The 24,623-nt window shown below is 41.7% G+C and overlaps 1 protein-coding gene, 1 long non-coding RNA gene and 1 other non-coding gene across 5 annotated transcripts in view; 2 read left to right on the top strand and 1 right to left on the bottom strand.

Moving 5' to 3' along the window:
• Window positions 1-6,527: 6,527 nt before the first annotated feature.
• Window positions 6,528-19,208, bottom strand: LOC122238734. Of its 2 annotated transcripts, none has more exons than XR_006217857.1 (4): window positions 19,120-19,208; window positions 14,049-14,144; window positions 10,599-10,709; window positions 6,528-6,796 (listed from the first exon to the last, which is right to left on the bottom strand). It is a non-coding gene; the product is annotated as an uncharacterized LOC122238734 (long non-coding RNA). The 2 variants fall into 2 exon arrangements; XR_006217858.1 differs by lacking the exon at window positions 19,120-19,208 and adding an exon at window positions 14,342-14,439.
• Window positions 8,384-8,490, top strand: LOC122238884. Its single transcript, XR_006218035.1, has one exon. It is a non-coding gene; the product is annotated as a U6 spliceosomal RNA (small nuclear RNA).
• Window positions 19,127-24,623, top strand: part of HDDC2 (HD domain containing 2) — a 25,452-nt gene continuing 19,955 nt past the window's right edge. Inside the window, exons 1-3 of one of the 2 annotated variants that reach the window (XM_042987112.1) lie at window positions 19,127-19,207; window positions 20,452-20,573; window positions 22,350-22,452. In XM_042987112.1, the coding sequence (XP_042843046.1) occupies window positions 19,139-19,207; window positions 20,452-20,573; window positions 22,350-22,452 (294 nt within the window). In that variant the 5' untranslated portion in view covers window positions 19,127-19,138. Of the gene's footprint in view, window positions 19,223-20,451; window positions 20,574-22,349; window positions 22,453-24,623 lie in introns of both variants that reach the window. The other variant, XM_042987111.1, reaches the window with a different exon arrangement.

Raw genomic sequence — 24,623 nt, 5'->3', positions numbered from 1 at the left:
TAGATACAAACTGAAATACAAATAATTGAGATCATTTTTCAGAATCAGATGAAACAGCTATCTTTCACTGAATCATTCAGATACTTCCTTTTCCAAAATGTTACCTGGGCCTGAACGATTTGTAAATTGCTTCAATGATCTGTTTTGCTTTAGCAGCGGAGACTTAGAATGAGAAAAACACTTCAGGCTGAAGGTTTAGAAGATAAGGCCAGAAGGGAAACATCACAGAACTGAGTGACCTCTGCCTGAAGCAGGGGCAATAATAACAAGTCCACAAGTACAGGAGAGATTGATGACCACTGTTGTCTCCTTGCACTGAGCACAGCATGGCGACAGCACAGTGCCTGGAGCACCGCAGCCTTGTAAATAAGTCCTGAGGCATGAACTCCTGCTTCATAACAAGATCCCTTCCCAACAGGCGCAATGCAGGAAAGGGTAACTCTCTTAGTGAGAGTTGTCTCTTGTGTGAAGTCTCAAAACCAAGTTCAGTGCCCCCCTCCCCGACTCTGTGTAAGGAGAGCATCCCCATTGAAACTCTTGTAAGTTGAAATGACATAAAGTTGAAAAGTAATTACCACTAACTTCTAGGGAGAAGATTTTAAGTGTTCCCAGGCCCAAGAAAGAATCTCTCTTAGGCTTTTCTGGTACCTTAATATATATCTTGCTAATAGATGCACAGAACGAATCAAGATAAAGCACAGACGCTCATAGACATGATTCACAGGCCTGGCCTGTTGAGTAGAGTTCCTGGGGATGGGAGGAGCGTGCCCCTCTCGATGCTGAGCTGTGTGCTGCTTTGTAACAACCTGATACAAAACAAATGCTGAAGGCTATTTTTGCTTTTCACTTTTTTCCCTAAACACTGAAACCCTCTTCAGACTTCTTCTGGTTATTGAAAGCAGGTACTAAAGTAGGTCTTTTGCTAAAGCAAAGTGGCATACTGCAGCCTTCTGGATCGTGGGGGACACCTGTATTTAGAATAGTTTAGATTGAGGGACGACCTTTCTTGGGACCTTTCTCAAAGAAGAGCCCATTGTGTTCTCAGCCGTGAGTCCTACACTGCTAGTTCCTCATGAACACTGGCCAGTGTGGCATAGCCACCCCCACCTGCTTCATGCTCTGTGGTCTCAGGAGATGAAGCTCTCCTTCCTAAATCAAACACTAAGAGAGGATTGTAAACCTAGGTGGTACTAAACTCAGGGGAAAGGAGAGAAAGAGGACAGTGATTCTTAACGATCTCCAGTATTTTTCTCTCCAGTTTTACCAGTTTTCTCTCCAGTTTTCTCTTAAAATCACCTCTCTGATGGGGTGCCTGGGTGGCTCAGTCAGTTAAGCATCCAACTTCAGCTCAGGTCATGATCTTGCAGTCTGTGGGTTCAAGCCCCCATCGGGCTCGGTGCTGACAGCTCAGAGCTTGGAGCCTGCTTCAGATTCTGTGTCTCCCTCTCTCTCTGCCCCTCTCCCACTCGCACTCTGTCTGTCTCCATCTCAAAAATAAATAAACATTAATTTTTTTTTTTAAATCACCTCTCTGAATTATTCAGGATAAAAGTAGAACACCTGGTAAGCCATTTCATGACTGCTGAGGCCTCTGGCATTAAAAAAGTCAAATAGATGAATAAATGACTTGCTTACAAATTCAGTGACTTAGAGGTGAACTCAATAGCTTACATCTGCTTAGTCTCAACCCAAATAATGCTTTAAAAAAGTGTTTCATATTAAGTCACTAAGAGAAGGTATCTTGTGACAATGCTCCATTTATTTATTATTTTTAAAATTTTTTTTACATTTATTTATTTATGTTTTGAGAGACATAGAGAGGCAAAGCACAAGTTGGGGAGGGGCAGAGAGAGAAGGAGACAGAATCCAAAGCAGGCTCCAGGCTCTGAGCTGTCAGCACAGAGCCTGACGCGGGGCTCAAACTCACAAACCATGAGATCATGACCTGAGCCGAAGTTGGACGCTTAACCGACTGAGCCACCCAGGCGCCCCTACAATGCTCCACTTAAATGGGAATTTATCATTATTCAGACGCATCACTAAATTAAACTCACATATCACTGTAATATATCCCAATGCAGCCCTCAGATTAGTCACACAGAGAAATACAGTATGTATTGAAATGCAACCATTTTTTGCCTGTGTGGTAGGACACAGAAGCTATCTTGTTTCACAAGTATAACATGATGGTTTTTATGGGGGAAGTAAAGGATAATTTATCCAGTGGGGGAGGAATGTAATTAGCTTGAATATAGAGTATTGGAATTGGGCCAGCACAATAGCCAAGTTACTGAAAAAAAGATTCCATTTTGGATACCAAAAATTAAAATAGTGTCCCCCTAGGGACGCCTAGGTGGCTCAGTCGGTTAAGCATCCAACTTTGGCTCAGGACATGATCTCATGGTTCATGGGTTCAAGCCCCAAGTCGGGGTCTGTGCTGACAGCCCAGAGCCTGAAGCCTGCTTCAGATTCTGTGTGTGTGTGTCTCTCTCTCTCTTTCCCTCCCCTGCTTGCTCTCTCTCTCTTTCAAAAATAAACATTAAAAAATAATAATAAAATAAATAGTGTCCCCCTATAGAAGCTTTATTCTCATGGTTATTTTCTTTCTCTCTCTCTCTCTCTCTCAAAGCAGAAAATATCACGTAATAAGATACTAAGGGATTTGTCAAAAATAACATTTGTCAAGCATCCACTGCATGGTAAGCACTGTGTTAAATAGTTTCCATTTTCACAATGACTCTGTGCCAGTCTGTACAGCCAAACTCCTTCCACATCCCCCCCAAATGTCTGTCCTTTGCCCCTCTCTGAGCCTGAGAGTGATCCCCTAGTGATATAATGCACTTTCAGAGAAAAGGACCTGGGAAGAGGCCTGAGCAGACTGGAATTAGGCTTGGGCCCTGAGGCAGAAAATTCTAGGGTCCCTGGAACCTGGATGATGGCCTAAAAGGTGGGGTGGCCACAAAGAGCACAGGTTCTACAGGAATGTGCCCCTTGACCGTGCATACTCCTCAATCCCAACCCCAGCAGCCAGAACAGGGACGTGGAGCCTGGTACGGACCCCCCACGTACTATTCCACCTCCTGCCTGGGCCTGAGGCTAGTGCTACCAAACTGGGTCTGACTCCAAAGCTTATGCTCTTAACCACGAGGCTACATAACTTCATAGAACACAAAAGGTGTTTGAAATTTGCTAGTTGAATGAGTGATTGTATCGAGAGACCCAGTACCTGGAGTTTAATGAGTAAGACTTGAATATTACCTATGAAACAAAATTGAAAAAATGCTGGGCCATAAAAGCAAAAGAACTCTGATCATCACCAGTTTTCAAACCTGTGACATTCGGTTAGACTTTCCGTGAGGGGTATCTTGCAGCTTAGCTGTCCATGAAGGCAGTTATTTCCTAGCGCACAGGTTCCAGCATGCTGGATTTTTGATCAGAGTTCAGGACTCCACATTCTCCCCAGGATAAGCCATCTCAAACAAGCCCAGAGGCAATACTGGGGTAATAGGAGAAAAATAACCCCAGGTTATGTTGCTTAACCTGCTGTATATTTTTACGGGGTGGGGGGGGGTTTCAAGAAGAAAATAAAGGAAGTGAAAGTCAATCTAATCAGCACCAAAAATAGTCTCAGCAGGACTTCCTGGTAACACGTTGAGGTATTGATTCATTTATATTGTTTTTAAGTAAAATAACCCTTAGATGGATATTTAGAGGTTTTTATTAGTTTTTTTACAACAGAAGAAATTTTTTTAAAAATAAACTTTTTAATGATTCCGAAATATGGCATATGCTCTTTGTCAATAATTTTGAAAATGTGGAAATGTACATTGAAAAATCAACCATAACCCCACCAACAAGACAACGATCATTAGTGTTTATTGCACTTTTCTATGCTAAAACCATAACCAGTCACTCAATGACAGCTTCTCTTTTCTCCTAACGTTTATAAGCATTCTCCCATACTATTAAGAATCTTTGGGTACATCAATTTTTTTTTTTTAAGTTTATTTATTTATTTTTGAGTGTGAGAAAGAGAAAGAAAGAGCATGCCCAAGCAGGGGAGAGGCAGAGAAAGAAGACAGAAACCCAAGTAGGCTCCTTGCTGTCAACATGGACCCTCATGCAGGGCTCTATTCCACGAACCATGAGTTCATGACCTGACCTAAAATCAAGAGTTGGACACTTAATGGCTGAACCGAGGGAACCACCCAGGTGCCCCTGGATACATCAATTTTTAATAGCTACATAGTATCCTATCATGTAGATTTATTTAGGGTTAACAAGGTAACTCTATTTTCATTTTGTTTGGGGGCTTTGTTTCTTTCTGTTTTTGCTTTTATTTTCCCCTTGATGAATAATACTGTATTTGCCTTATTTTGCCTTCAGTATAATATTTTTCACATACATAGGTAATATATAAACACATAAATATATTTTAAGAAGTAGGATAACTGAGTCAAAGGGACAGAGTACTACTAAGATTCTGCTAAATTGCTGTCTAAATCTGTGGATCCAGTTTACACACCATATTCTCATTCTACCTCCACCATCAGCATGGAGCACACTGTCATTTGTTTGAATATTTGAAAATTGATACGTAAAGATGGCATCCCATTGCTGGAATCTGTACTTATTTTTAAAAAGGCAATTTAAATAGATAAAACTATGCCACATTGACCATTGAAACATATTAAAAGATCATTTTATCTAATTGTTAAAAATACTTCCTGACCTTTAATCAGTAATAAATACATGATATATATCTCTTGAATTTACACGGTTCTAAAAAATTTTATTTCACTTATTGCTATTTTTAAAACCAGAGTTGGAGACATCCTTGGCTTGGTCTACAGAAAGGGCAGACTTTGGGGCACATATTCAAAATTCAAAATTGAGTTAAAATGATTCCACTTTATACCTGAAAACCATATTCTTATGTCTCCAAATTCAACTGCTTAAGATTCACAGTGGCTTGTACCACTAGTTTCTTAACTCAGCAGCAGCCTCCCTCAATTTATCTTCTTTACATTTATGACATTTTATTTTTGTTACACTTCCCATTTTCCATATTACTGTGTGCCATATGCTCATTTATCAAAAGTCAAACCTAATTTTTTTGGTAGGCATCAGTGAGAATTATGTTATCACCATTTCAGCTAAATATACTTAAACACAAACAAACAAAAAAGAAAAAGGAAACAGGTATGAGCATCACCAGCCTGGAGGGAGACTCACTCGCTAGAAAAGCATCTGCACAGCAACTTAGCAGGATGTGGGATTTTTGCCACTGACTTTTTTTTTCCATTCATGGTCTCACTTGTGAACAGTAGGAGTGAAGGGAGCTGGTTGGTGGTCTGTGCCTGTCCAGTCAATGCTGGGAAACTGTCAGGATTACAATGCTCCTTTGTTGGCTGGCTTGGCAACTATGCCAAGAGCTGAATGGGCCACAGAGACTGAACTAGTTATGACGACTGCTTGGTCCTCTCAAATGACCAGAGGCCCTCCCACCTCTTTGCCCGGCCACCCTGGGATGACAGTATGGATGTGGAGATGCTCTGATTCCTCCCACAAGTTGGCTAATGGAAAATTTTGACTTCCTCACAATCAATTTCTATCTAATTCAGTTAAGAGTTCCGATCTCACTTTTAACTTACAAAAAGGAAGGAAGGAAGGAAGGAAGGAAGGAAGGAAGGAAGGAAGGAAAGAAGGAAGGAAGGGAAGGAGGGAGGGAGGGAGGGAGGGAGGAAGGGAGGGAGGGAGGGAGGAAGAAAGAAAAGCAGATTAATAATATAGAAAGTAAAACATGAAAATCGTATGGTATGATGTGCTAATCTCTCTCACTGAAATTGTGTGGTGATGGTTGGCAATGGAGAGTAAAGGATAAAAAAAATAAACTCAGAACAAAACAGAAAAAGAAGCTCCCCAGGATGATATTCATGGGAAAAATCTGATTTGACCGATTTAGGTCATCATGACTTTTCATGCTTATTTTTGTCATATCGTATTTCCTGGAGCCCCAATTTTCAGATTTAGGTGCAGCCCCCTCCCCCAAGAACACAAAGAAGGAAACTGAAGACTATGAAGCAGGTAGGACAAAAAGATTACTAAACTAAAAGTGCGTTGTTTTTTAACAGCTTTCTGCTAACCCAGACTCCTGGTTTTATTTAAGAAACCCACTGCCTTTGAAAATACACAGGGTCTTTTCAATAGCAAAAGATCAAATGATGTTAATCAGGCAGTGGGGCCTAATCCTTTAATGCAGCTGTCTCTTTACATTATAAACATTCCAGCTGTATAAGTGGGAATGATTTTTATCTTAGCTTGTCTTTTCTTCTTCTTCTTCTTCCTCTTTCCCCCCTCTCTCTCTGTCTTTCCCTGCTTCTCTGTAGCTGTCTCTAAATCTTAACTTGCTCACAGTACAGAATTTGCTTTCTTCTACCTGGTTTCTAACCCCCATCAAGGAACAATCTGTTGTGCCTCAGAACGAAAGAAGACAAGAAGATGGGGAACTAAGTGCATCCACTTGCCTTTTCTTCTCTGTGCTCCCCACACTTTTGGTTGGTCACTGTGGACGATGTTCTTCTGGAAAGACGACATCTACAGGGCATCACACAAAGCTCAGGCTTCTCTCTGCTGGTCACCTCTCTTCTTCCTCGGCTGTTGCTTTGGCCTGATGGATTCAGGTTCACTTCTCACAGATTTCTTCTGCCTTTAGAACTGCTCTCAACAGCTTTTTTTGAGGCCATCTTTTCTTCAGAATAAAATAATCATAGTTTGAATTATGTGGCATGTTTAACTGGAAGAAATGATTATGGAGGGAAGAAAGAAATATGACAGTTTTCTTCAGATATTTGATCTGACATCCTGCTGGAGTAAGATTGGACTTCTGGAGGAATAGAAAAGCATTAGAGCAATGACTCTTAAACAGGGCTGTGGTGGTAAATAGAGTCACTTAGGGATCCCTTCAGGTTATAGCCCCTTTCTCTACTGAGATGCTGATGTACCTACAGTAGAGTACCACTGTTGTCCACAGGAGTATGACCTATTTTCTAGAAGAATTAGGATGGAAAAAATGGAGAGATCCATCCAATTGGATTATAAATCCCACAAGATCAGCTAAACTATATATAATTTTCTCATCTTTTTATTCCTAAGGACTAACAGGGCCTGACATGTAGCAGATACTATGAAATGCTTCTTGAACTATTGTTTCATTGATGGATTAAAAAAAAAAAGAACTTCGGGTAAACAAATTTCATTTTAACATAAGTAGAATGATTTAATAAGAAGTACTGTCCAAGGTGGGTCATCATGAGAGACAGTGAGTTTTCCATCTTTGGAGGAATTCAAGCATAAAACAGGGACACTGGTACATAAGCTAGACAGTTGACCATACCTGGGAGGTTAACACAGGGGCAGCCAACTTGGCTAGGAGGCCAAGGAAAATTCCAACGCCTTCTATTTCATGAACACAAAGATATTCATTACTTGAAAGGTATAAAAAGATGCATCCTGTGATACCATCAGTTTAAACCAGGGGACCAAATACTTGTGCCTTGCTTTCTGGGAGTTGTGTGTTACATTTGAACCATAGTTTATTAAATCCTAAGTTTTTAATTTCTATTTACAATCCTTCAGGTTTTTCTTTCTAACTAAGAATAGCATTTGTACCTTTGAAAGTTTGCAAGAATTTGGTCTGGTACATACAAGCTCAATGCTGTGGCTTAGGGATCCTAAAAACCCAATTCCTTCTACCTGCAGAATCAAACCTAAGGCTACCTCGTTGGCACACTAATTTGCAACGCAAATTTTTAAATTAGTTTACAGGTGGCCCACAAGAGAATACAAACATTTCTTGAAACATTGGAAGTTTTTTAAAGATTTCTCTCCCCTCCCCCACTCTCACCCTTCTCTTTTTACCCTTTTTCTTCTTTCAGTGCTGAACGAAGTTTATCATCCAAAGGAATGCGATGCCTTGATAATCACTTTTTGGATATTCATGCATGCCACATTCATATATACTGAACATCTGCAGCCCATTAAAAGGAAAGAATAAAGTGGTAAGGCTCCCGCCCAACCGTCAGGTTGTGATGATCTTTTGGTGAAGTGCGCCATCTGTCATCAGAAACCAGTATGGCCTCTCTGTGGGCCAGAGTCAAAGGAACTCTCAACCAGAGGAGTGAATCTGTGTTCATTAGCATTTCCTCTTTGCACAGCATTTGACCACTTTTTCTACCAACAATGGCAAAGGACCTGAGACTATATATCCATCCTGCCTGTTGCAGTGGAAGCAGCCAGGTGGGTGCTTTGAAAATAAAACCTGAGCTTCCCACGTCAAAATGTTTTTTCACCACCCGTGAATTCACGTAAAAAAGAGTAACGGGTGCTCGCTTTGGCAGCACATATATTAACATTGGAACAACACAAAGAAGATGAGCATCACCTCTGCACAAGGAAGACATGCAAGTTCATGAAGCATTCCATATTTTTAGGAAGTACCTAGAATTTTTCAACTAAACGAATATATCCTCTGGGTTCTGCTGTGGCCCAGACAGTGTTAACTTTTTTTTTTTTCCGTTGTGGGTTTTGATTTTTCTCCCCCAGAAATTGGTTTTATTTGATGTGCCCAAGTCTTAGGTTTTTCAACAAAGAAAAAAAAGTCTCCATAAAAATGAATAAATAATAAAAAATAATTTTAAAAGAATAATGGAAAGTTCACAATCTACTTCTCAGCCTGGACCATTCTTAAAAGTTCTGGATCTTCTGCTGAATAACACAAATCTCAAAATATGATTCAGATTAAGAACTATTCTTTAGAAGTATAGGGATCTTAGAGGTCTTCTGGGGTTCTCCTGTTACAGACGAGGAGCCTGGGGTCCAGAGTGGTGTAGTGACTACATCATACACTTCCTTTGTTGACTCCTCACCCAACTGATGACTACCCTAGGGTCCTTTCCTTTGGACCACTCTTCCCTCACTTGAGTTCACAGAATTTTGCAGCTTAGAGGGTATTGGAAATATTGGGACTGTATAAAAGCTTACTGTAATATCTCGGGCTGTAACTGAACAGCTTTCTTACCTTTAAACTCTACTATGTTCTGTTTGTATTAATAAAGTGCAGACCTCTCTATTTATAACACATAAAAAACACAGATGTTGATTGCAAATAGTTTTACAAATCACTGCATATGTCTCCAAAATCATTCATGTAAAATATTTGGAAAAGCATTTCCGATTCTTCTTCCTTTGCAGGGAGTTTTAAGTAATTTAAAATATATACCATTATGTATTATTTGATATCCATGCAGTTCTTCCTATATAGCTTGTTTGACTTTTAACAGAAACTCTTGGAGATAATGTATTCTCAGTGCCAATGGCAGAAATTTTACCTAATAATACATTATTTACTATAAAGGGGTGCTGCTATTGGAGGAGAAAGGCAACGGGCTAAGGATGAGAATTTTGGGTTCAAGTGTCTGCCACTTAGTAGCTCTGTGACTTAACCTAAGTTAGTAAACTCTTTGTTGGAGGCACGTGTATCCATCAGCAGGGGCAGGAAGGACAGTGGAAGGGAAGGGAGAGGTAAGAAAATCTAAACTGTCTTTCTCACTGGATTTCTGCTAGCCTCAAATCCAATAACATCCTTGAAAGCTCTTTGAATCTTATAAATCAAAATCAAGTTAGTATTACGATGGCCAGAGCGTTTGCTCACTGCCATGTAGCATGCATGTTAAATGGAAGCACTGTATTTAAAGGTTAAAAGCTGGGTTCTTTGATCTGCCAATTTGGATGAAATCTCGGCCTCATCACTTACTAGCTGTGCGCTCTTTGGTGAGTTACACAACCTGCCTAAGCTCGACATTCTGAGGGAATACTAATTTAATAAACATTTTATGGAGTTGGGTTAAGATTATGTTCAGTGATGCATGCAAGGTACCAGGTGGGATGCCCAGCCTCCAGCAAATAAACATTCATTTATTTTAGTATTATGATATTCCTGGCTCTTGCTGTTCTTATGGTTCTACAGGATAAAGAATCTGGAAGGGTTTCTTAACCCTCAAAACGTTTTCCTCAGGTCTCTTCATCTACGTATACAGCTCTAGCTGAGATATCACCTCCAAGGGCATAGAGCAAATCTGAGTGTCATGAAAAAAAGAAACCCACCATGAACAATAGAGATTCCTGAGTTTGAGAGCTAAACCCAAGAATATCTGCTCTTTTTTCTGCCTTTATCACTCCTGTCTTCAGAACTGTCCCCACAGAAAAATTCTACTCCAAGAGAAGAATCGACTTCAGGACGTCTTCTTGACTCTACACCTGGTAAGTGTTACCAACAATCTCACACTCCTTATAAATTTATGGTCTTATAAATGTCATATATATATATATACATACACATATTTCTTTCATTTGTATTACAAATAATTTGCTCTATTTTCCTTATTTTTACTTTATATCCTCTTTTAGATTATGAACTTCACAAAGGCTAGACTCCTGTTTTTTCTCATTGCAACCAATATTCAACTTCTGTGAATGACCCAAGGATCATTAATACCTTGGCAATTACATAAACTTGGATTCATGCTGTGCCTCTTTACCTCCTTGTTGGGTATCCTTGGGAAAGTTGCTTCAGTTCTCTGAACCTTAGTTTCTTTGTTCATAAAGCGAAGGCAATCTTGCAGAGTTTCTGTAAGTCTTGGAAGTAATACCTAGAAATACATCATAAGTCTTCAATAAAAGGTCACTATCAGTGTCTCTAAGTCATCTGTCATGATTATCACTACCATGGTGGCCATCAACTCTATGCCTATCCCTAGGTTTTGACCCAGATTCCCAAGAACCAAAATAAAATACAGGAAAGTAGAAAGATAGAAAAAGTCACAGAAGTGTAGAGAGAGGTGAAAGCTTTCTGTAAGTCCAAATTAACCCAGAACAATAAATTATTTCATGATTCAGAAAGGCCCAGCAGGCTTCCGTCTGCTGATGAAAAGGAACCCTGATTACATGGTGCCACCTAGTGGGAATCTTCTAATACTACAGGCGGTGTCTGTAAACGGCGGGGAAATAATTGCCAAAGGAGCCAAACTCCAAGAAGTTTGTATTTCTTCTTGTCTTTACTGAGAAGGCGAGAACGCACTGCTTATTCTCACACCCTCCTCTCTCACCCATCCTGAACAGGGATGTGGACAGTATACACATACCTGTTCAACAGCACTTTACTATTTTGCTTGTTACTTCTTCATTAATAGATCCTCTCTGAGCTTATAGATCAATTCAGTAGCAACTAGTTGGCAGTGGACCAACATTAATCACAAAGTAACAAAGGATGATGGGTTAATTTTTCATTAACTGAGTTAAACTGAGGCCTTGATACCTATTCAGAATTTTTTTCTCATCTCAAAAGAAGGAAGAAAATGCTCATTAATAGGGAAAGTTTAAAGAAAAATATTTTATCTGATAGTGCAGCCTGCAATTATTTACTGACAATTATTATTTTTTAAACACAATGATAAGTAAAAGAAAAAAAAATAACTAATGGGGCGCCTAGGTGGCTCAGTGAGTTGGGCAGTCAGCTCTTGATTTTGGCTCAGGTCATGATCCCAGGGTTGTGGGATTGAGCCCTGCGTCAGGGTCCGCACTGAGTGTGGAGCCTGCTTAAGATCTCTCTTCCCTCTGCCCCTCTCCCCGGCTCACACTCTCTATCACATAAAAAAAAAATGTATATTTAAACGCAATGTGGAGTCCTATATAGACATTCAGTCCTGAATCTCTGGCACAGAGAAAAGGAGCAGATTCAATTATCCCTTTATCATTCATTCACTTGTTTATAGTAGAATCTGTGAAGACAAGCTAACTCCGCTAACAGGGGAGTGTTCCAACAGCCCAAGCACAAAACAACATATACCTCGACTTTGAGGAAATGTTGTTTTATAGGTTAGAATTTTAGAATTGGAAGGCACTTTAAAAATTAGATGGTCCAGCTCCTTCTTTTATAGATGAAATTCTATTTATCTTACTCCTATTGTATGATTTTGTGTTTTAACCTTGATTGCTGTGCTAGGTTTTGTTACAGAACTGTCTGGCTCTATTAACAAGTAGAGCTATAAAACACCTTCTACAATGTGTCATTTACTGGGAGAGAGTGGGCCTGGGAGAGAATTAGAAACAGCTGAAGGCACATACAGGCTCATAGCTGCTCCCATTTGAAGGCAGTTTACAAGCTCAAAAGAGAGAATAGGAAGCAGCAGAAGGAGCAGAACAGATGTGGCTGCTGCCGTGGTTGCGGTGGTAGGTGGACCGTGCATGGGCTTGGAGACAGGAAGGATCTCCTGGAAGTCTGATAGCTTCCTCCCCAGCTCCTTGCCACCCCAGCCTCACCCGGGCACAGGAGAAGAGGGGCACATGTGTCTCCCAATCCAGGATACTCTTGCTTCACACAAAATCTGGAGTCTTTAGATCAATGGCATCTCCTCTGGTAGAAGTTGGCAACCGTCTCCCAGAGACTGGTTTTGTTCCTCAGATTAACATTTTAAGCTCCTGATTTGTGCCACTCTACGAACACCTTTGGGCAAGATGATTCTGTCCCCAAATGGGTCTCCCTTCTACGTTCCCCTCCCACTTGCCATTTTCTTGTCACCGTATCTAGGGGAATGTCAGGCTAGGCTTTAGGTTCTGTGGATAAAAGATGGTTTGGACAGTGTCTACCTACAAGAATCTTTCTGTCTAGTGTCAGCCGTCATGATAAAACGAAGAAATATTCCATGAGCTCAGATATGGACTTCTTAAGTTAAAGAATTCTTAAAGTCGGAGACTGTTCCTTATGATAAAGATGGGGTGATAGAGCAGCTAAAGGTACCTGTACAACTATGACTATATTTTAGTCTCTGAAGATGGACACCTACAGAGAAGATGTGAGGGCTTACCAGAAAACTGATGCAAAGGAATTATTTACTCAGATAATTTAAAATAAAACAAAACAGTAATGTTGCCTTTGTACACGTAGGAATCCTTCACCCTGTAATCCAGATACGTGCAAAGGTGACTATCTCACCTTTTGATGGCAGACAACCTTTTGATGGTTGGCCTGGAGCCAAACCGTCCTTGCTCTGCTTAAGGTTAGCTGGAAGAAGGCACCTCGTCCCTGGCAATGTGTTTGCCATCACCCTCAGCCAACACAGGCTTGGAGAGCTCAGCTGCTGCCCATCTCGGCAGGAAGTCTTCCCGAGCTCTTTAGTTACAGTCTGGTTTTACAGGGGAGGCACATGCTCTGACTTCTCTCCTGCACTGCAGTCCTACGCTGCAGGCAAGAGAAGTGGCAAAAGAGAACAGAGCCCCATCTCCTTCTCGCGAATAAGCATTCCTCTTGTACTGTTCCTTCGCTCCCACACTTACTATCCCACATTGACGGTCTGTGAGAGGAGTTGTTCTGCTTTTACCTAGTTACAGAAATGATCAAAACCTTCCTCTAATTTCCCTGATCTCTGCACGGCGTCCATCAGGAGCTTTTCTGTGCCTCTGAAGAAAGAGGGGTTACATGTGAAACTTGTTTGTTTTATTTCCTTACCCATTTTATTTTTTTCAAAGTTTATTTATATTTGTGGGGGGGGGGCAGAGAGAGAGAGGGAGAAGGAGACAGAGAATCCCAAGCAGGCTCCATGCTGTCAGCGCAGAGCCCAATGCAGGGCTAGAATTCACAAACCACGAGCCAGATCATGACCTAAGCTGAAATCAAGAGTTGGATGCTTAATTGAGCCACCCAGGCATCTCTATTTCCTTATTCATTTTAATATAAACATAACATCAGTTTTCTGCCTCTTATAATTCATCAACAATATAAGGAATTTAATTGTAAGCATTTTCTCCTTGGCCCCACAGACTGTGGCACTGGTGACATTTTGTGCCAGGTAATTCTTTGTTGTGGGAGGTTGTCGTATGCCCGTAGGAATTTTAGCAGCAGCCCTGGCCTCCGCCCACTAGGTGCAACCCCCACTTTATGACAACCCAAAATGTCTCCAAACATTGCAAGTGTTCCCTTGGGGCAAAATCACCTTGAGGTTGAGAACCACTGATGTAGGTCAACTATTAACTTCTTTTATAATCTATGAAGATACAGCAGGCAGAAGGAATATTTCTTCCTCGAATATCTTAAGGGGGAAAAAAAGAATTTGGATCTTGGTCAGACTTGGTCTCTACTCTGTTCAGTCAGTTGCTAAAGCATACTTATGATTGTTTTCAAGGCAGATTGTCTCAATTGATCTACTGCTCTCTATTCTCTACCCCAATTCTTTACCTAAGTAGTTACAAAATCTATTTCATGCATAGAGTCTCATTTAATACTTACAATAATAAGAAACAGGTACGGACAGACAGCTGGCTGGGGAGCAGCAGGATGTCATGTAAAGAAAGAGGTGGAGGAAGATGGCACCACCATTCCCTGGCTACAAAACTGAGGCCAGTTCGTCAGCTTCTGTGCAACACAATTTTCTCATGTGAAACGGGGGATTATTAATAGCTAGGAGGGAGGCTGGGAGGGTTAAAGCGCGGTGAGCTGTGTGACAACACACATCATAGCAGAGGCTCCATCAGTTGTAGCTTTTTTTTTTAACTGTAACACCAAGACCACAGCATTGTGTGCGACACCACAGCTGCATAGCTAGCAACTTTCTCTTTCTGGTCACAGATCTCTGGAAGGATCTGTTCACCAGAAAAGTCCTCAGAAGCAACTCAACTTGTAGACCATTTCAGGATATTCACGGATTCACCTGAAATGTATAGTGAGCCCAAGGGAAGAAGCCGTCTAGAGAGAGCCTACGAATTTCATCTTTTCTTCCAACTGACTCAAGTAAGTGGTGCCAAATAGTTTTCCTTGCCCATTGCTTAACACAGACGATCCTTCTGGAGAGACAAGTTGATTCAGATTTCCTCCAACACTACTGATTGACCTTGAAATAAGTCACTGGTTTGGTAGTGATTTGGTAGGGACCAAGGTTTGGGATTGCCAATTTCCCTTCTTTGGGGGAAGAAAAAAGGGTCAAGGCCGGTCGTCCAATATGAGGAGTCACTCTATTAGCTTCCTATTGCTGCTTTACCACATTACCACAAACTTAGAACACACTTCATCCAGCAAAAATTTATTATCTAACAGTCCTGGGAGTCAGAAGTCCAAAACAGGTCTCACTGGGCCAACAGAAAGATGTTGGCCAGGCTGCATTCCTTTCTGGAGGTTTGAGAGGAAAATCTAATTTTCTTGGCCTTTTATACCTTTTAGAGATTGCCATTTTCCCTGGCTCATGACCACCTTCCATCTTCAAAGCCAGCAATGGCCAGTTGAATCTTTTTCACATGGCATCACTATGATACTTACTCTTGTGTCCCCTTCTTCAACCTTCAAGGCCCGTCTAGATAATTCAACATAATCTCCCTATTTTAAATCCAGCTGATTAGCAAACTAAATTTCATGTGCTCCCATTCCCCTTGGCCATGAACTATAACATATGCACAGGCTCTGGAGATTAGCAGACAGACGTCCTTGGGAGGCCATTACTCTATGTACCATAGTCGCTTCTTGTTGGTATTTTTCATGACAAGGAAGCAATAAAGCCCTGTTACAAGCCCTGACCAATCTTTACAGTTTAGAAAAGTAATAAGGTGACAGTACTTTTTGAATTGTCATAACAATTTATTTTTGGATAATAAAATCCCCTCAGATCCATTATCATCTTTAAAATAGGGCCTCTCAAAAATAATATATGCCCAATTTCTTGTCAACTTAATGTCTTCTGACTCCTGATAATTTAGGCAACTGGAGAAAGTCTTTATAGCTTGCTACACAAAGTAAAGAGAGCTCACATGTATTTTGCAAAGCAAGTTGCAAATACATGTAGAGATACCCATGAAGACTAAATGAACCCTGTGTGAGTAAGGAAATCAAAAGGAAATCAAGGCACTGTTGGCAAAAGAAGCGGGCAGGGCCGCTCAAAAAGAGAACTTACAGGTTGCACTGCACATCCACCATCTGGCTTGCAGTCCCATTGCTTCACAGCACCCATCTCTAGAATGTTCCTCATTATGTACTTCTGCAAATCAAACATCCTCCTCTTTTTTATTCTACTGGATCTTTTGTTTATTTAGTTTTGTTTTCCTCCACGGGACCTGACCACTTTATCTCTGATCCTTCCTTCATCTGGCACCACCTAGCCCATCACCCTAACCGGTTTTAACATATGCCCCCCCCCCATCCTTGGCATTCATTCAGTCCTTAGTCATATTTACACCTGTTATCCCACTCTCCAAAACATTATTTTATGCCTTCACTCTCCATAATCATCCAAACCTCCTCTTCCACTCACAAATGTTCTGGTTTCCTTTCCTTCCAGAAGCATAGTAAGACTGTACCCATAGCCCCACTTTGAATTAGATATGGCAGTGTTGCTTATTTTGGCCAATGACACGTAGAAGGGTGATATAACACTTCCAGACAGAGGCTCTAAGTGGCAGTATGCCACTCTTCTCTTTTCAGTGTCAGCCATAGAGGAGCACAGAGAGCCTCTAGCCCCATGGATGAGTCAGAGCAGCATTCCCAGGCTGATCAACAATAGACATTTAGCAAGAGAGAAACACGCCTTTGATGTGTTGAACTGCTGCAATACAGAGGGAGGCTGTTTGTTACTACAACATAACCTAGTCTAGATCTTGCTTTTTATTTCAGTGAGAAAACAGAAGCAATCAGAAGAGAACTCTACAATCTCCGATGCCCACATCTGCCATAAATTAGTTACCGTACACTTTCCTTCTTCTTGTATTATGGATGAATTCTCCATATTCCTAAAGTTAATCTTTCAACTTATACACTAGATTACATCCTCTTTTACCTACTCAAGGCCATCATTACAGCATTTCTCTCCTTTGTCTCTTATATCATGATTTTTTTTCCCTTGCTAGTTACTAGATTGCCTCTATCAGTAAACATACTATAATATCTCTAGTCTTAAAAAAAAATCCTCCAGTAGCCCCACTCTATTTGAAATGAGTTGAAATACTCACTCCTGTTTTCTCTGGAACGATCTCCAGTTAGGGTTCTGTTTGCCTCTCTACAGTGAAACTGCTCTTACTATCATCACGAATGACACTGAATCTATTAAGTCTGGTAATCAAATCTCAATCCTTATCCGACATAACATTGACTTGGCTGACCACGGTTTTTTGGGGGGAGGCAAATTAATCCTCAGAGACTGAGTTTGTCTGTCCCAGGAATTTATTTTTCACAGGTTCGCTGTAGGAATTTTATAAACCAATGGCATACAGGATAATGTCTGTTAATAACCCAGTAAAGAATAACATACTCCAAACCAATGACAGATTAATCACACTATTGTTCCAGGCAAGGGAAGATGAAAGAAAGACCATATTTAGTTGAAGTGTTCCTTTATACCAGTTGATACTCAGGAGAGCCGGCTTAGCCAATCAACCGCTGGCAGCGCAAAACTAAAAATCCCCCGTTGCTAGTCGCATGTTACTGCTGATCAGCAAAGTCTCCTTGGTCTGCCATTGCTTGGGTTTTGCACTGAGGGTAAGAATTGTCTTTACAGCAGCAGGCGTTAATTGCCCCAAGGTCTTCCGTGAACTGTGGTCAGCGGAGACAGTTACCTCGCACAGAGCAAACACTCTCTGATAGTCCTTACAAACTCTTCGTATTTAGAGTCTTAATGTCCCCCTTGCCATAGCTGTTTCTTCCTTCATACGTTTTTACTGCTAAGCCCCCAGCACCTGAGCTCCTAAGTGCTTATAAACAACAACGGACGTGATGTCCTTAGCCCATCGCAGCTTACTTCATTCTTAATCAAAACTTTACTCTTAAAAACAATCTCATTTTTGTCATAAATGCGGAGATTTGGAAATCACAACAAACCAATACACAACAACCACATTCCTTCCTTCTTGAAATATTTTCTTCATTCAGCTCTAGAACACATCTCTTAGTTCTCTTTCTACCTCACTGATTGCTTCTTCTCCGTCTCCCAAACTCTAAATGTTGGGTACCCCAGGTACCAAACCTCTGATTCCTACCCTTCCCCACAACATACTCTTCTTGCAGTTTTCTCCAGCTCCCTAAATATCAACTCCATCCTTCCAGTTGGTCAGGCCAAATTTTGTGGAGTCATCCTTCTCTTTCTCTCATACTCCACGTCCAGTCTGTCACAAATCTTATTAGTTACTCCTACCTTCACCTTGTATACAAAATTAACAACCCTCTCATCACCTGCATTACCACTCTGGACGAAACCAAAATTATCTCCTCAAAGAATTATTTCAATAGTCTCCTAAATGATCTCCCTACCTCCTCCCTACCCCATATAGTCTATTCTCCACATTAGCCTCTCCCTGAGTCCTTCTGTATGCATGTCCATTAAATGTCTTTAAAAACTAGTATCATTGGTTGTTGATGAAATTAAGACAGTTGGGACAGACAGACAACTTTTTGGAGTAGGGGATTCTTCAGTCGTTAGGGAGGCTGTAATTGCATCATGGGATTGCTTTCACTCCCTAGCCTTTTATGGCTAGTCCCAAATTCTCCCAGTGTTTTTTTTTTGTGTCTCCTAGTTTACTTCTGCCTTCCAGACTACTTTCCTTGTGCCTCTGTTAAAATGTTCATAGACTGCCCACCTTTTAGTAGAGCTCTTATTTCTTCCCCCAATCGGACACTGAGTTGCTAATTTGGGTAAGATTTTCCTGCAATACTGCCTAGCCCTCCTGCTCCAAAGGCACACTACCCTCTCCCTCTCCCCTACCCAACTGCAATCCATTTAAAAATTTGACAGAGTTCAGTTGAGTGGAGATTAGCAAACAAGTAGTGAGTGACTAGCATGCACCAAACACTATGCCTGCCACGGATGGTTCAGTGCCTGAGGCACAGCCATCAAGGCCAGGAAGGTGGAACACTTCTTTTCCATAAGGGTCTGGGAAAACCTGGGTGAGGAGGAAGAGGAGGGCGAGGGAGGTGAAGGAGTCTGGAGAGAAAGAGGAGGATGGGGAGGGAGGAGGAGGGGGGAAGAGGAGGAGGAAGGCGGAGGCGGAGGAGGGGGAGGAGCTTCAGGAGGCGGCCTCTCGGCCTGCTCGGACCTGCCAGACCAGTGGCCGCATGGCTTCGGCCTCCGCTGCGGCGCTATCGGGCCGGGGGGCCCAGAACCTGCTGCAGTTCCTGCGGCTGGTAGGGCAGCTCAAGGTGAACGGGCTCCGGGCCGGGCAGGGCCGTTTGGGGCCGGGCGGGCGGCGCGCGGGGAGAGGCCGGGGTGGCCGCGGGGGCCCTGGAGCTCCTGCTCGCCGCGAGCCGGGGCCTTCACCCTCCCTCCGCCCTCCCGCCTCGCAGGGTTGGGCCCAGAAACTCCCCTGGGAGCGGGGGCGCGACCGGACGGCGGGCGGAGGAGGCGCGGCCGGGCTGCCAGGCCCAGCCCAGGCCCGGCGGAGTCTGAACCGCGAAAGTCCCGTGTGGGGAGGCAGGCCTGGTGCTCGGCCCCTCGAGGCCTGGTGCTAGCAGCCCCTCGAGCGGTTCCCGGCGAACCTCCGGCGCGCGGATGTTCGGGACCCTCCCCGCTGGCCCGAGGCCGCCCAGAGTACAGGCGGGGCTCACGACCGCTCAGCTGCGCGGTTAAGCGTGGCCCTCCGAGCAGCAGGTGGGAAGAGCGGAACTGCCCCTCAGTCCGGCAGATTTGAAGCGGGGTGCCTTCAATCTCTTAGCTCCTTCTAGAGATAAAAATACTTTTTTTTTAACAGAATATTTTCTGTAGTACATACTGGAGTTGTATCCTGTGCGTCCTCCCCACTCCATAATTTATGCAGAATTTCTACAAGTTAAAGGCAGATTATGTTTCCTGCCACCATTGCTACTGTTTATATAAAGTCCTTTTAAAATGTGGACTTTTGGGGAGAAAATGGAGTCTCACAAGATCACATCCTGATCTGAACAAAAGGAAGAATTATGACAGGTGGTAGCAGGAACTATTAGAAGTGCCTTACTCCTTTCTGCTCCAGAATTTGGAAGTCTGTCACTTGTTCAAGTTGAAAGCTTTCACCACAAGAGTTTCTAGCGTGTGGAATGGTATTGTCTGAAGGCAGAAAGTCCCAACTCTTGTAGTTAGGAAAAACACAGTAATTTACAGCTTTATTTTTCTGTCCAAAGGACTAGTATAAGTTCCTTAATTTACACATTAGTAACAGAGTAATTTGACTATTGGAATTTTGCATGGTATGCTTGTGAATTATTTCTCCCCCCCCTCTCTCTTTCTCATTCTCTGACCTCCCTGGTTTATTTGAGGTTAGTTGAGAATTTTTTACTACTTTCTGAAACCATGACCCTGCTTCTATACCCTATTCCCTGGACTTGTCTCGAAGAGCATAACAGATAGTTTAAATATTTATTTTTATAAACCTCTCTCTTTTCTTCATTTTCATTAGAGAGTCCCAAGGACTGGCTGGGTATACAGAAATGTTCAGAGTCCAGAGAGCGTATCAGATCACATGTACAGAATGGCAATTATGGCTCTGGTGACCAAGGATGAGCATCTTAACAAAGACCGGTAAGCTGATGTGAACATTGATGCTTGTTAAGATCTCTGGTCTGTGCATATGCACCACTTCCCTTGACTGAGGCCTGTGTCTAATTCTTGCAGGTTAGTTTATCTGTCAAGAGATAAACCATACAGATTCAGGATGTAGGAAGGGGAATTATGGGTGTTGATTGCTTCAATTGTAAACTGCATTCTGGGTTTTCTCTGGCAAGTGATAGAGCCTGCCTTGGTCTCTAGAAAACAAGTGTGATATTAGGATTTCCAGGGCTGGAGAGTGCGTGTGGCATGTCTAAAATTCTATTATTGTATTAGTACACCATGTGCTTTAATTTAGCCCCTTTCATAAATACTAGCACCTGTTTGTGAGGTGACTTTTTAGAGAGGTAATGTGCAGGATGTAACTAAGAAAGGGATATCTTGTCCTTCAATCAGTCAGCAAGTGTTTTAAAATGCACTTTGAACACAGAACAAAGTTTCGTAGCTAAGACAGTAAAATAAGTCTCCCATGAGTTACACGGGTCCCAACTGGCTTCTATAAAAGGAACAAAATAAGTTATGTTAAAAAATTAGCAAGGTTGGGGCTCCTGGCTGGCTCAGTTGGCAGAGCATGTGACTCTTGATCTTGGGGTGATGAGTTTGAGCCCCACGTCGGGTGTAGGGATTACTTTAAAAATAAATAAATACAAAGTTTAAGAAAAAACTAGCAAGTTATTCTAACAGACGAGATCATGTGTTCTTGGGGAAGTAGAAGAAGTGGAATGTGAGGTGAGCTCTGAAGAGTTGATGAGGTAGAGGAGTAGATGGCACAGTGTGCAGAGAGAACAGCTTAGCAACTGAGGCCCTGATGATAGGAACGTAAAGGTGTATTTTGGAAACAAAAAGTAAATCAATGTGTAGCAAAGGTCCATTAGAAAGCGTTCATTAGCCCTGTTATGCTGTAGATGGTGTGGAAGTGGGATTTTTTGGCAAAAAGTACAAAATGAACACGGTGTCAAATAGAGATAAACCTAAGTGTAGTCTGAGATTTAACTGGATGACAGAGAGAGACTGTGGATGGGACACCCCTGAGGAGGTTGTCAGGCCTTGTGCCACCTTGGAGATAGTGGGTACATGAAACAGATGGCCCTCTGGGGCGTTTATATTATGACCTGCCTTCATTATTTTGACAGTGATTATCTTCATCACTAATCATTATCAGGAACATAAATTATCAAATTTAGTTTTTAGACCAACCTTATGATGTATTATTATCCTTTTGTACAGATGATAAAATGAAGGCTGACAGAATTGACCATTTAAAGAAATTAAGTAATTTGGCAGAGGTCACACAGCTAATAAATGATTGCTGGATTTGAACCTATATCTGTCCAACTCCACCATTTCTTTATAAAGCAACTCATTTTGACATCTAACTAGTATAGTAGGGGATGATTGTTTCTGAATTTTGTATCAGTAAGTAAATACTATAACCAGATCATCTCCTCTTGGCATTGTATTCTGAAGTTATCAACCTTTTAAAGTGAAATTTGAAAAACCAGCCATTTAAAAAAAAAAATCCATGTTAACCGTTTCCTCTGCAATCATGTATTATTATGTTGAATATTAGCTAGCAGTTTTGAATCAGAACTGTTGTGGGCTGGTAGAATATAATTACCTTAGAAAATACTGCATGAAAATGCCCTGTGATGGTGGAGAAAAAAAATATGCAACTTCAAAATAGTATAGAGAAGGAACTTGTAGTGAATCTAATTTTGTGTAATTATTCACCATTTTTTGCCTGGTCAGATGTATTCGTCTAGCCCTGGTTCACGATATGGCAGAATGCATCGTTGGGGACATAGCACCAGCAGATAACATCCCCAAAGAAGAAAAACATAGGCGAGAAGAGGTCAGTGTTGACTGTTGACTCCACAAGAGACTACCAGAGAAACCTGTTGCTGAAGCAAAGCTAAGTTTATTAGACCTGTTGCAGTAAGGGAGAGTACCTGGGCAGAGTTTTAGTAGTGTCTCAGGAAAGGGAAGTCAGGAGAGAATATTTATCGAGTTTTAGGGCCGGGGCTGGAGGATGCTTAGATGGATCTTAACGAGATGGGCAGCTAGTTAGATTGCACAAGGTTTAGGGCAAAACAGCCTTGGATTGGTAGGACTGGTGTGGCAAAGTCTTAAATTCTTGAGGAGTAGGCTGTTAGTGTTTACTCTGTTTTGGGTGGTTTACAGTCTTCTCTTCCAGAAGCAAGGATTCCGTGGAATAAGCAGTGCATTGGTTTTTGGTTGTTCTCAACCTTGTTTAACACAAGATCAGAAAAGTATGCCTATTCCCAGCCTTGTTTAACACAGGGACAGGAAACTGTTGGTTTCTGTTCTCATTAGTATGTGGACATAGATGGTATGGCTTTCATTAGAACAATGGAAGTAGCTAGATCTTGAAGGAATTCTCCATGCTGGTTAAGCTCTTTGGAGAAAAGTTCTATAAATCACAAATATAATCAATATTATAGTAATTTGTGAATTTTCCATTAGTATTTTAATTTATTGGTCAGAAGTGAAGAAAAATACTTGGCAATAGTAAGACATGAACAGCAATAAAATATTAAATCTGTGTTAATTTGGACTCTAAATCCAAAGTCCAGGACCAAAGAAGGACACATAGTTGAGGCAGAGGTTGGAAAATCCAGGATTTTTTTTTTTTTTTTTTTTATTGAACAGCTGTTTCTCCATTCAGGGATTATTGCAAGCTACTTTTATTACAGGAGTTTGGTCATAAATTCCTAAGTGGATGGATCCTCATCAACATGGTTTAACAGAGTAGGTGGGCCTGAATATCTGTTCTCAGAGCTGAGGGAGACTGGAGTTCAGTAGCCAACAGTATTTTTATCCCTCCAGAAACAAGAAGATCCACAAGGAATCCTAGTTTAAGAGTTCTAACATTATGGGAACAAGGAAAATCACATAAGCAATGTTTTCTTCCTGCCAAAATACAGATCCAGAATACAGGCTCAGCATCATAACAGCTTGTGAAAAAGGGAGGGAACTGAGGAGATGTCTCTCTGTAGGAGTCTAGACTGTTGGGAATAAAGAATTCCTAGATTGATTGGCAGAATTTATAGAAAAAGAAACCAATTAGTTCAAGAGACAGAGTCGCAGAGAGGAATGAACCCTGAACCAGATCATGTTGAGTAATGACATAAAGGAGAGGGGATAGGGAAAAATCTCCCTAATTATGCAGCTCATTTCAGGATGATAAATTTGGACTTTGTGGAGGAGAAATGGTATATTGAAGTACCAGAGGGTCATCAGAGACTATAAAGTGACACAGAACAAGGAGAAAAGACAAACTGTCCCCATGAAGGTACGTAATGAATTTGAGGGTTCCTCCATAGAGGAGCAAACCAGAGCCTTTTGTAAGAAAAAAAGAACCCATCAGAGGCTCTCTAGCCACTGAAGATGAGAGAAAACATGCTACTGTTTTGACACGAGTGAGGCCTGGCTGGTGACACCTTGTGGAGGGGCCTGGTGGAGATGTGAACCATCAGTGCCGCTGCCTTTCTGGGCGTCCTGTCCTGGCAATGATGAGAATTTTTCTGGTTTCCTTGTACTTCTTGGCTGCTGCCACTCCAGTGTTCTCCAGGGGACTCAGTGCCATAATCAGAAGGGACAGGGGAAGCATCTTGAAGAACCACGAGTTCTTGGACAAGAAACCAAAGGCTTGGAAGAGTGCTGATATTCCATTACCTCTTCCTGCTGCTGGTTAGGATTTGGGAACAGAGAGAAAGATCTGGAAGGTGAATAATTCTTTATGCAGATGGTGTTTATGAACAAGATTTAGATGTCTGAACCATGCATTAAGATAATTAAATGAGGGTTTCTTGGCTCAAGGTGGAATGCACATAATGAGAAGCAGGCAGCGTTATTCGCCCAGAGGCTAGCCAACTGCATCAGGAAGGCTTAAACTGAAGTAGGAGGGAGAGAACATATTTGATAAACTTGGAAAGCTGATTGCTTTGAGGGAGAGTAGGTATTAAGATGAAAAGGAAAATGAGGGCATGGAAGAGAAAATTT

Source organism: Panthera tigris, chromosome B2 (assembly GCF_018350195.1).
Source record: "Panthera tigris isolate Pti1 chromosome B2, P.tigris_Pti1_mat1.1, whole genome shotgun sequence".
In the NCBI taxonomy this organism is placed as follows: Eukaryota; Metazoa; Chordata; class Mammalia; order Carnivora; family Felidae; genus Panthera; species Panthera tigris.
The sequence above is the reverse complement of the archived record's forward strand: the minus strand, read 5'-3'. Positions and strand labels throughout refer to the sequence as shown.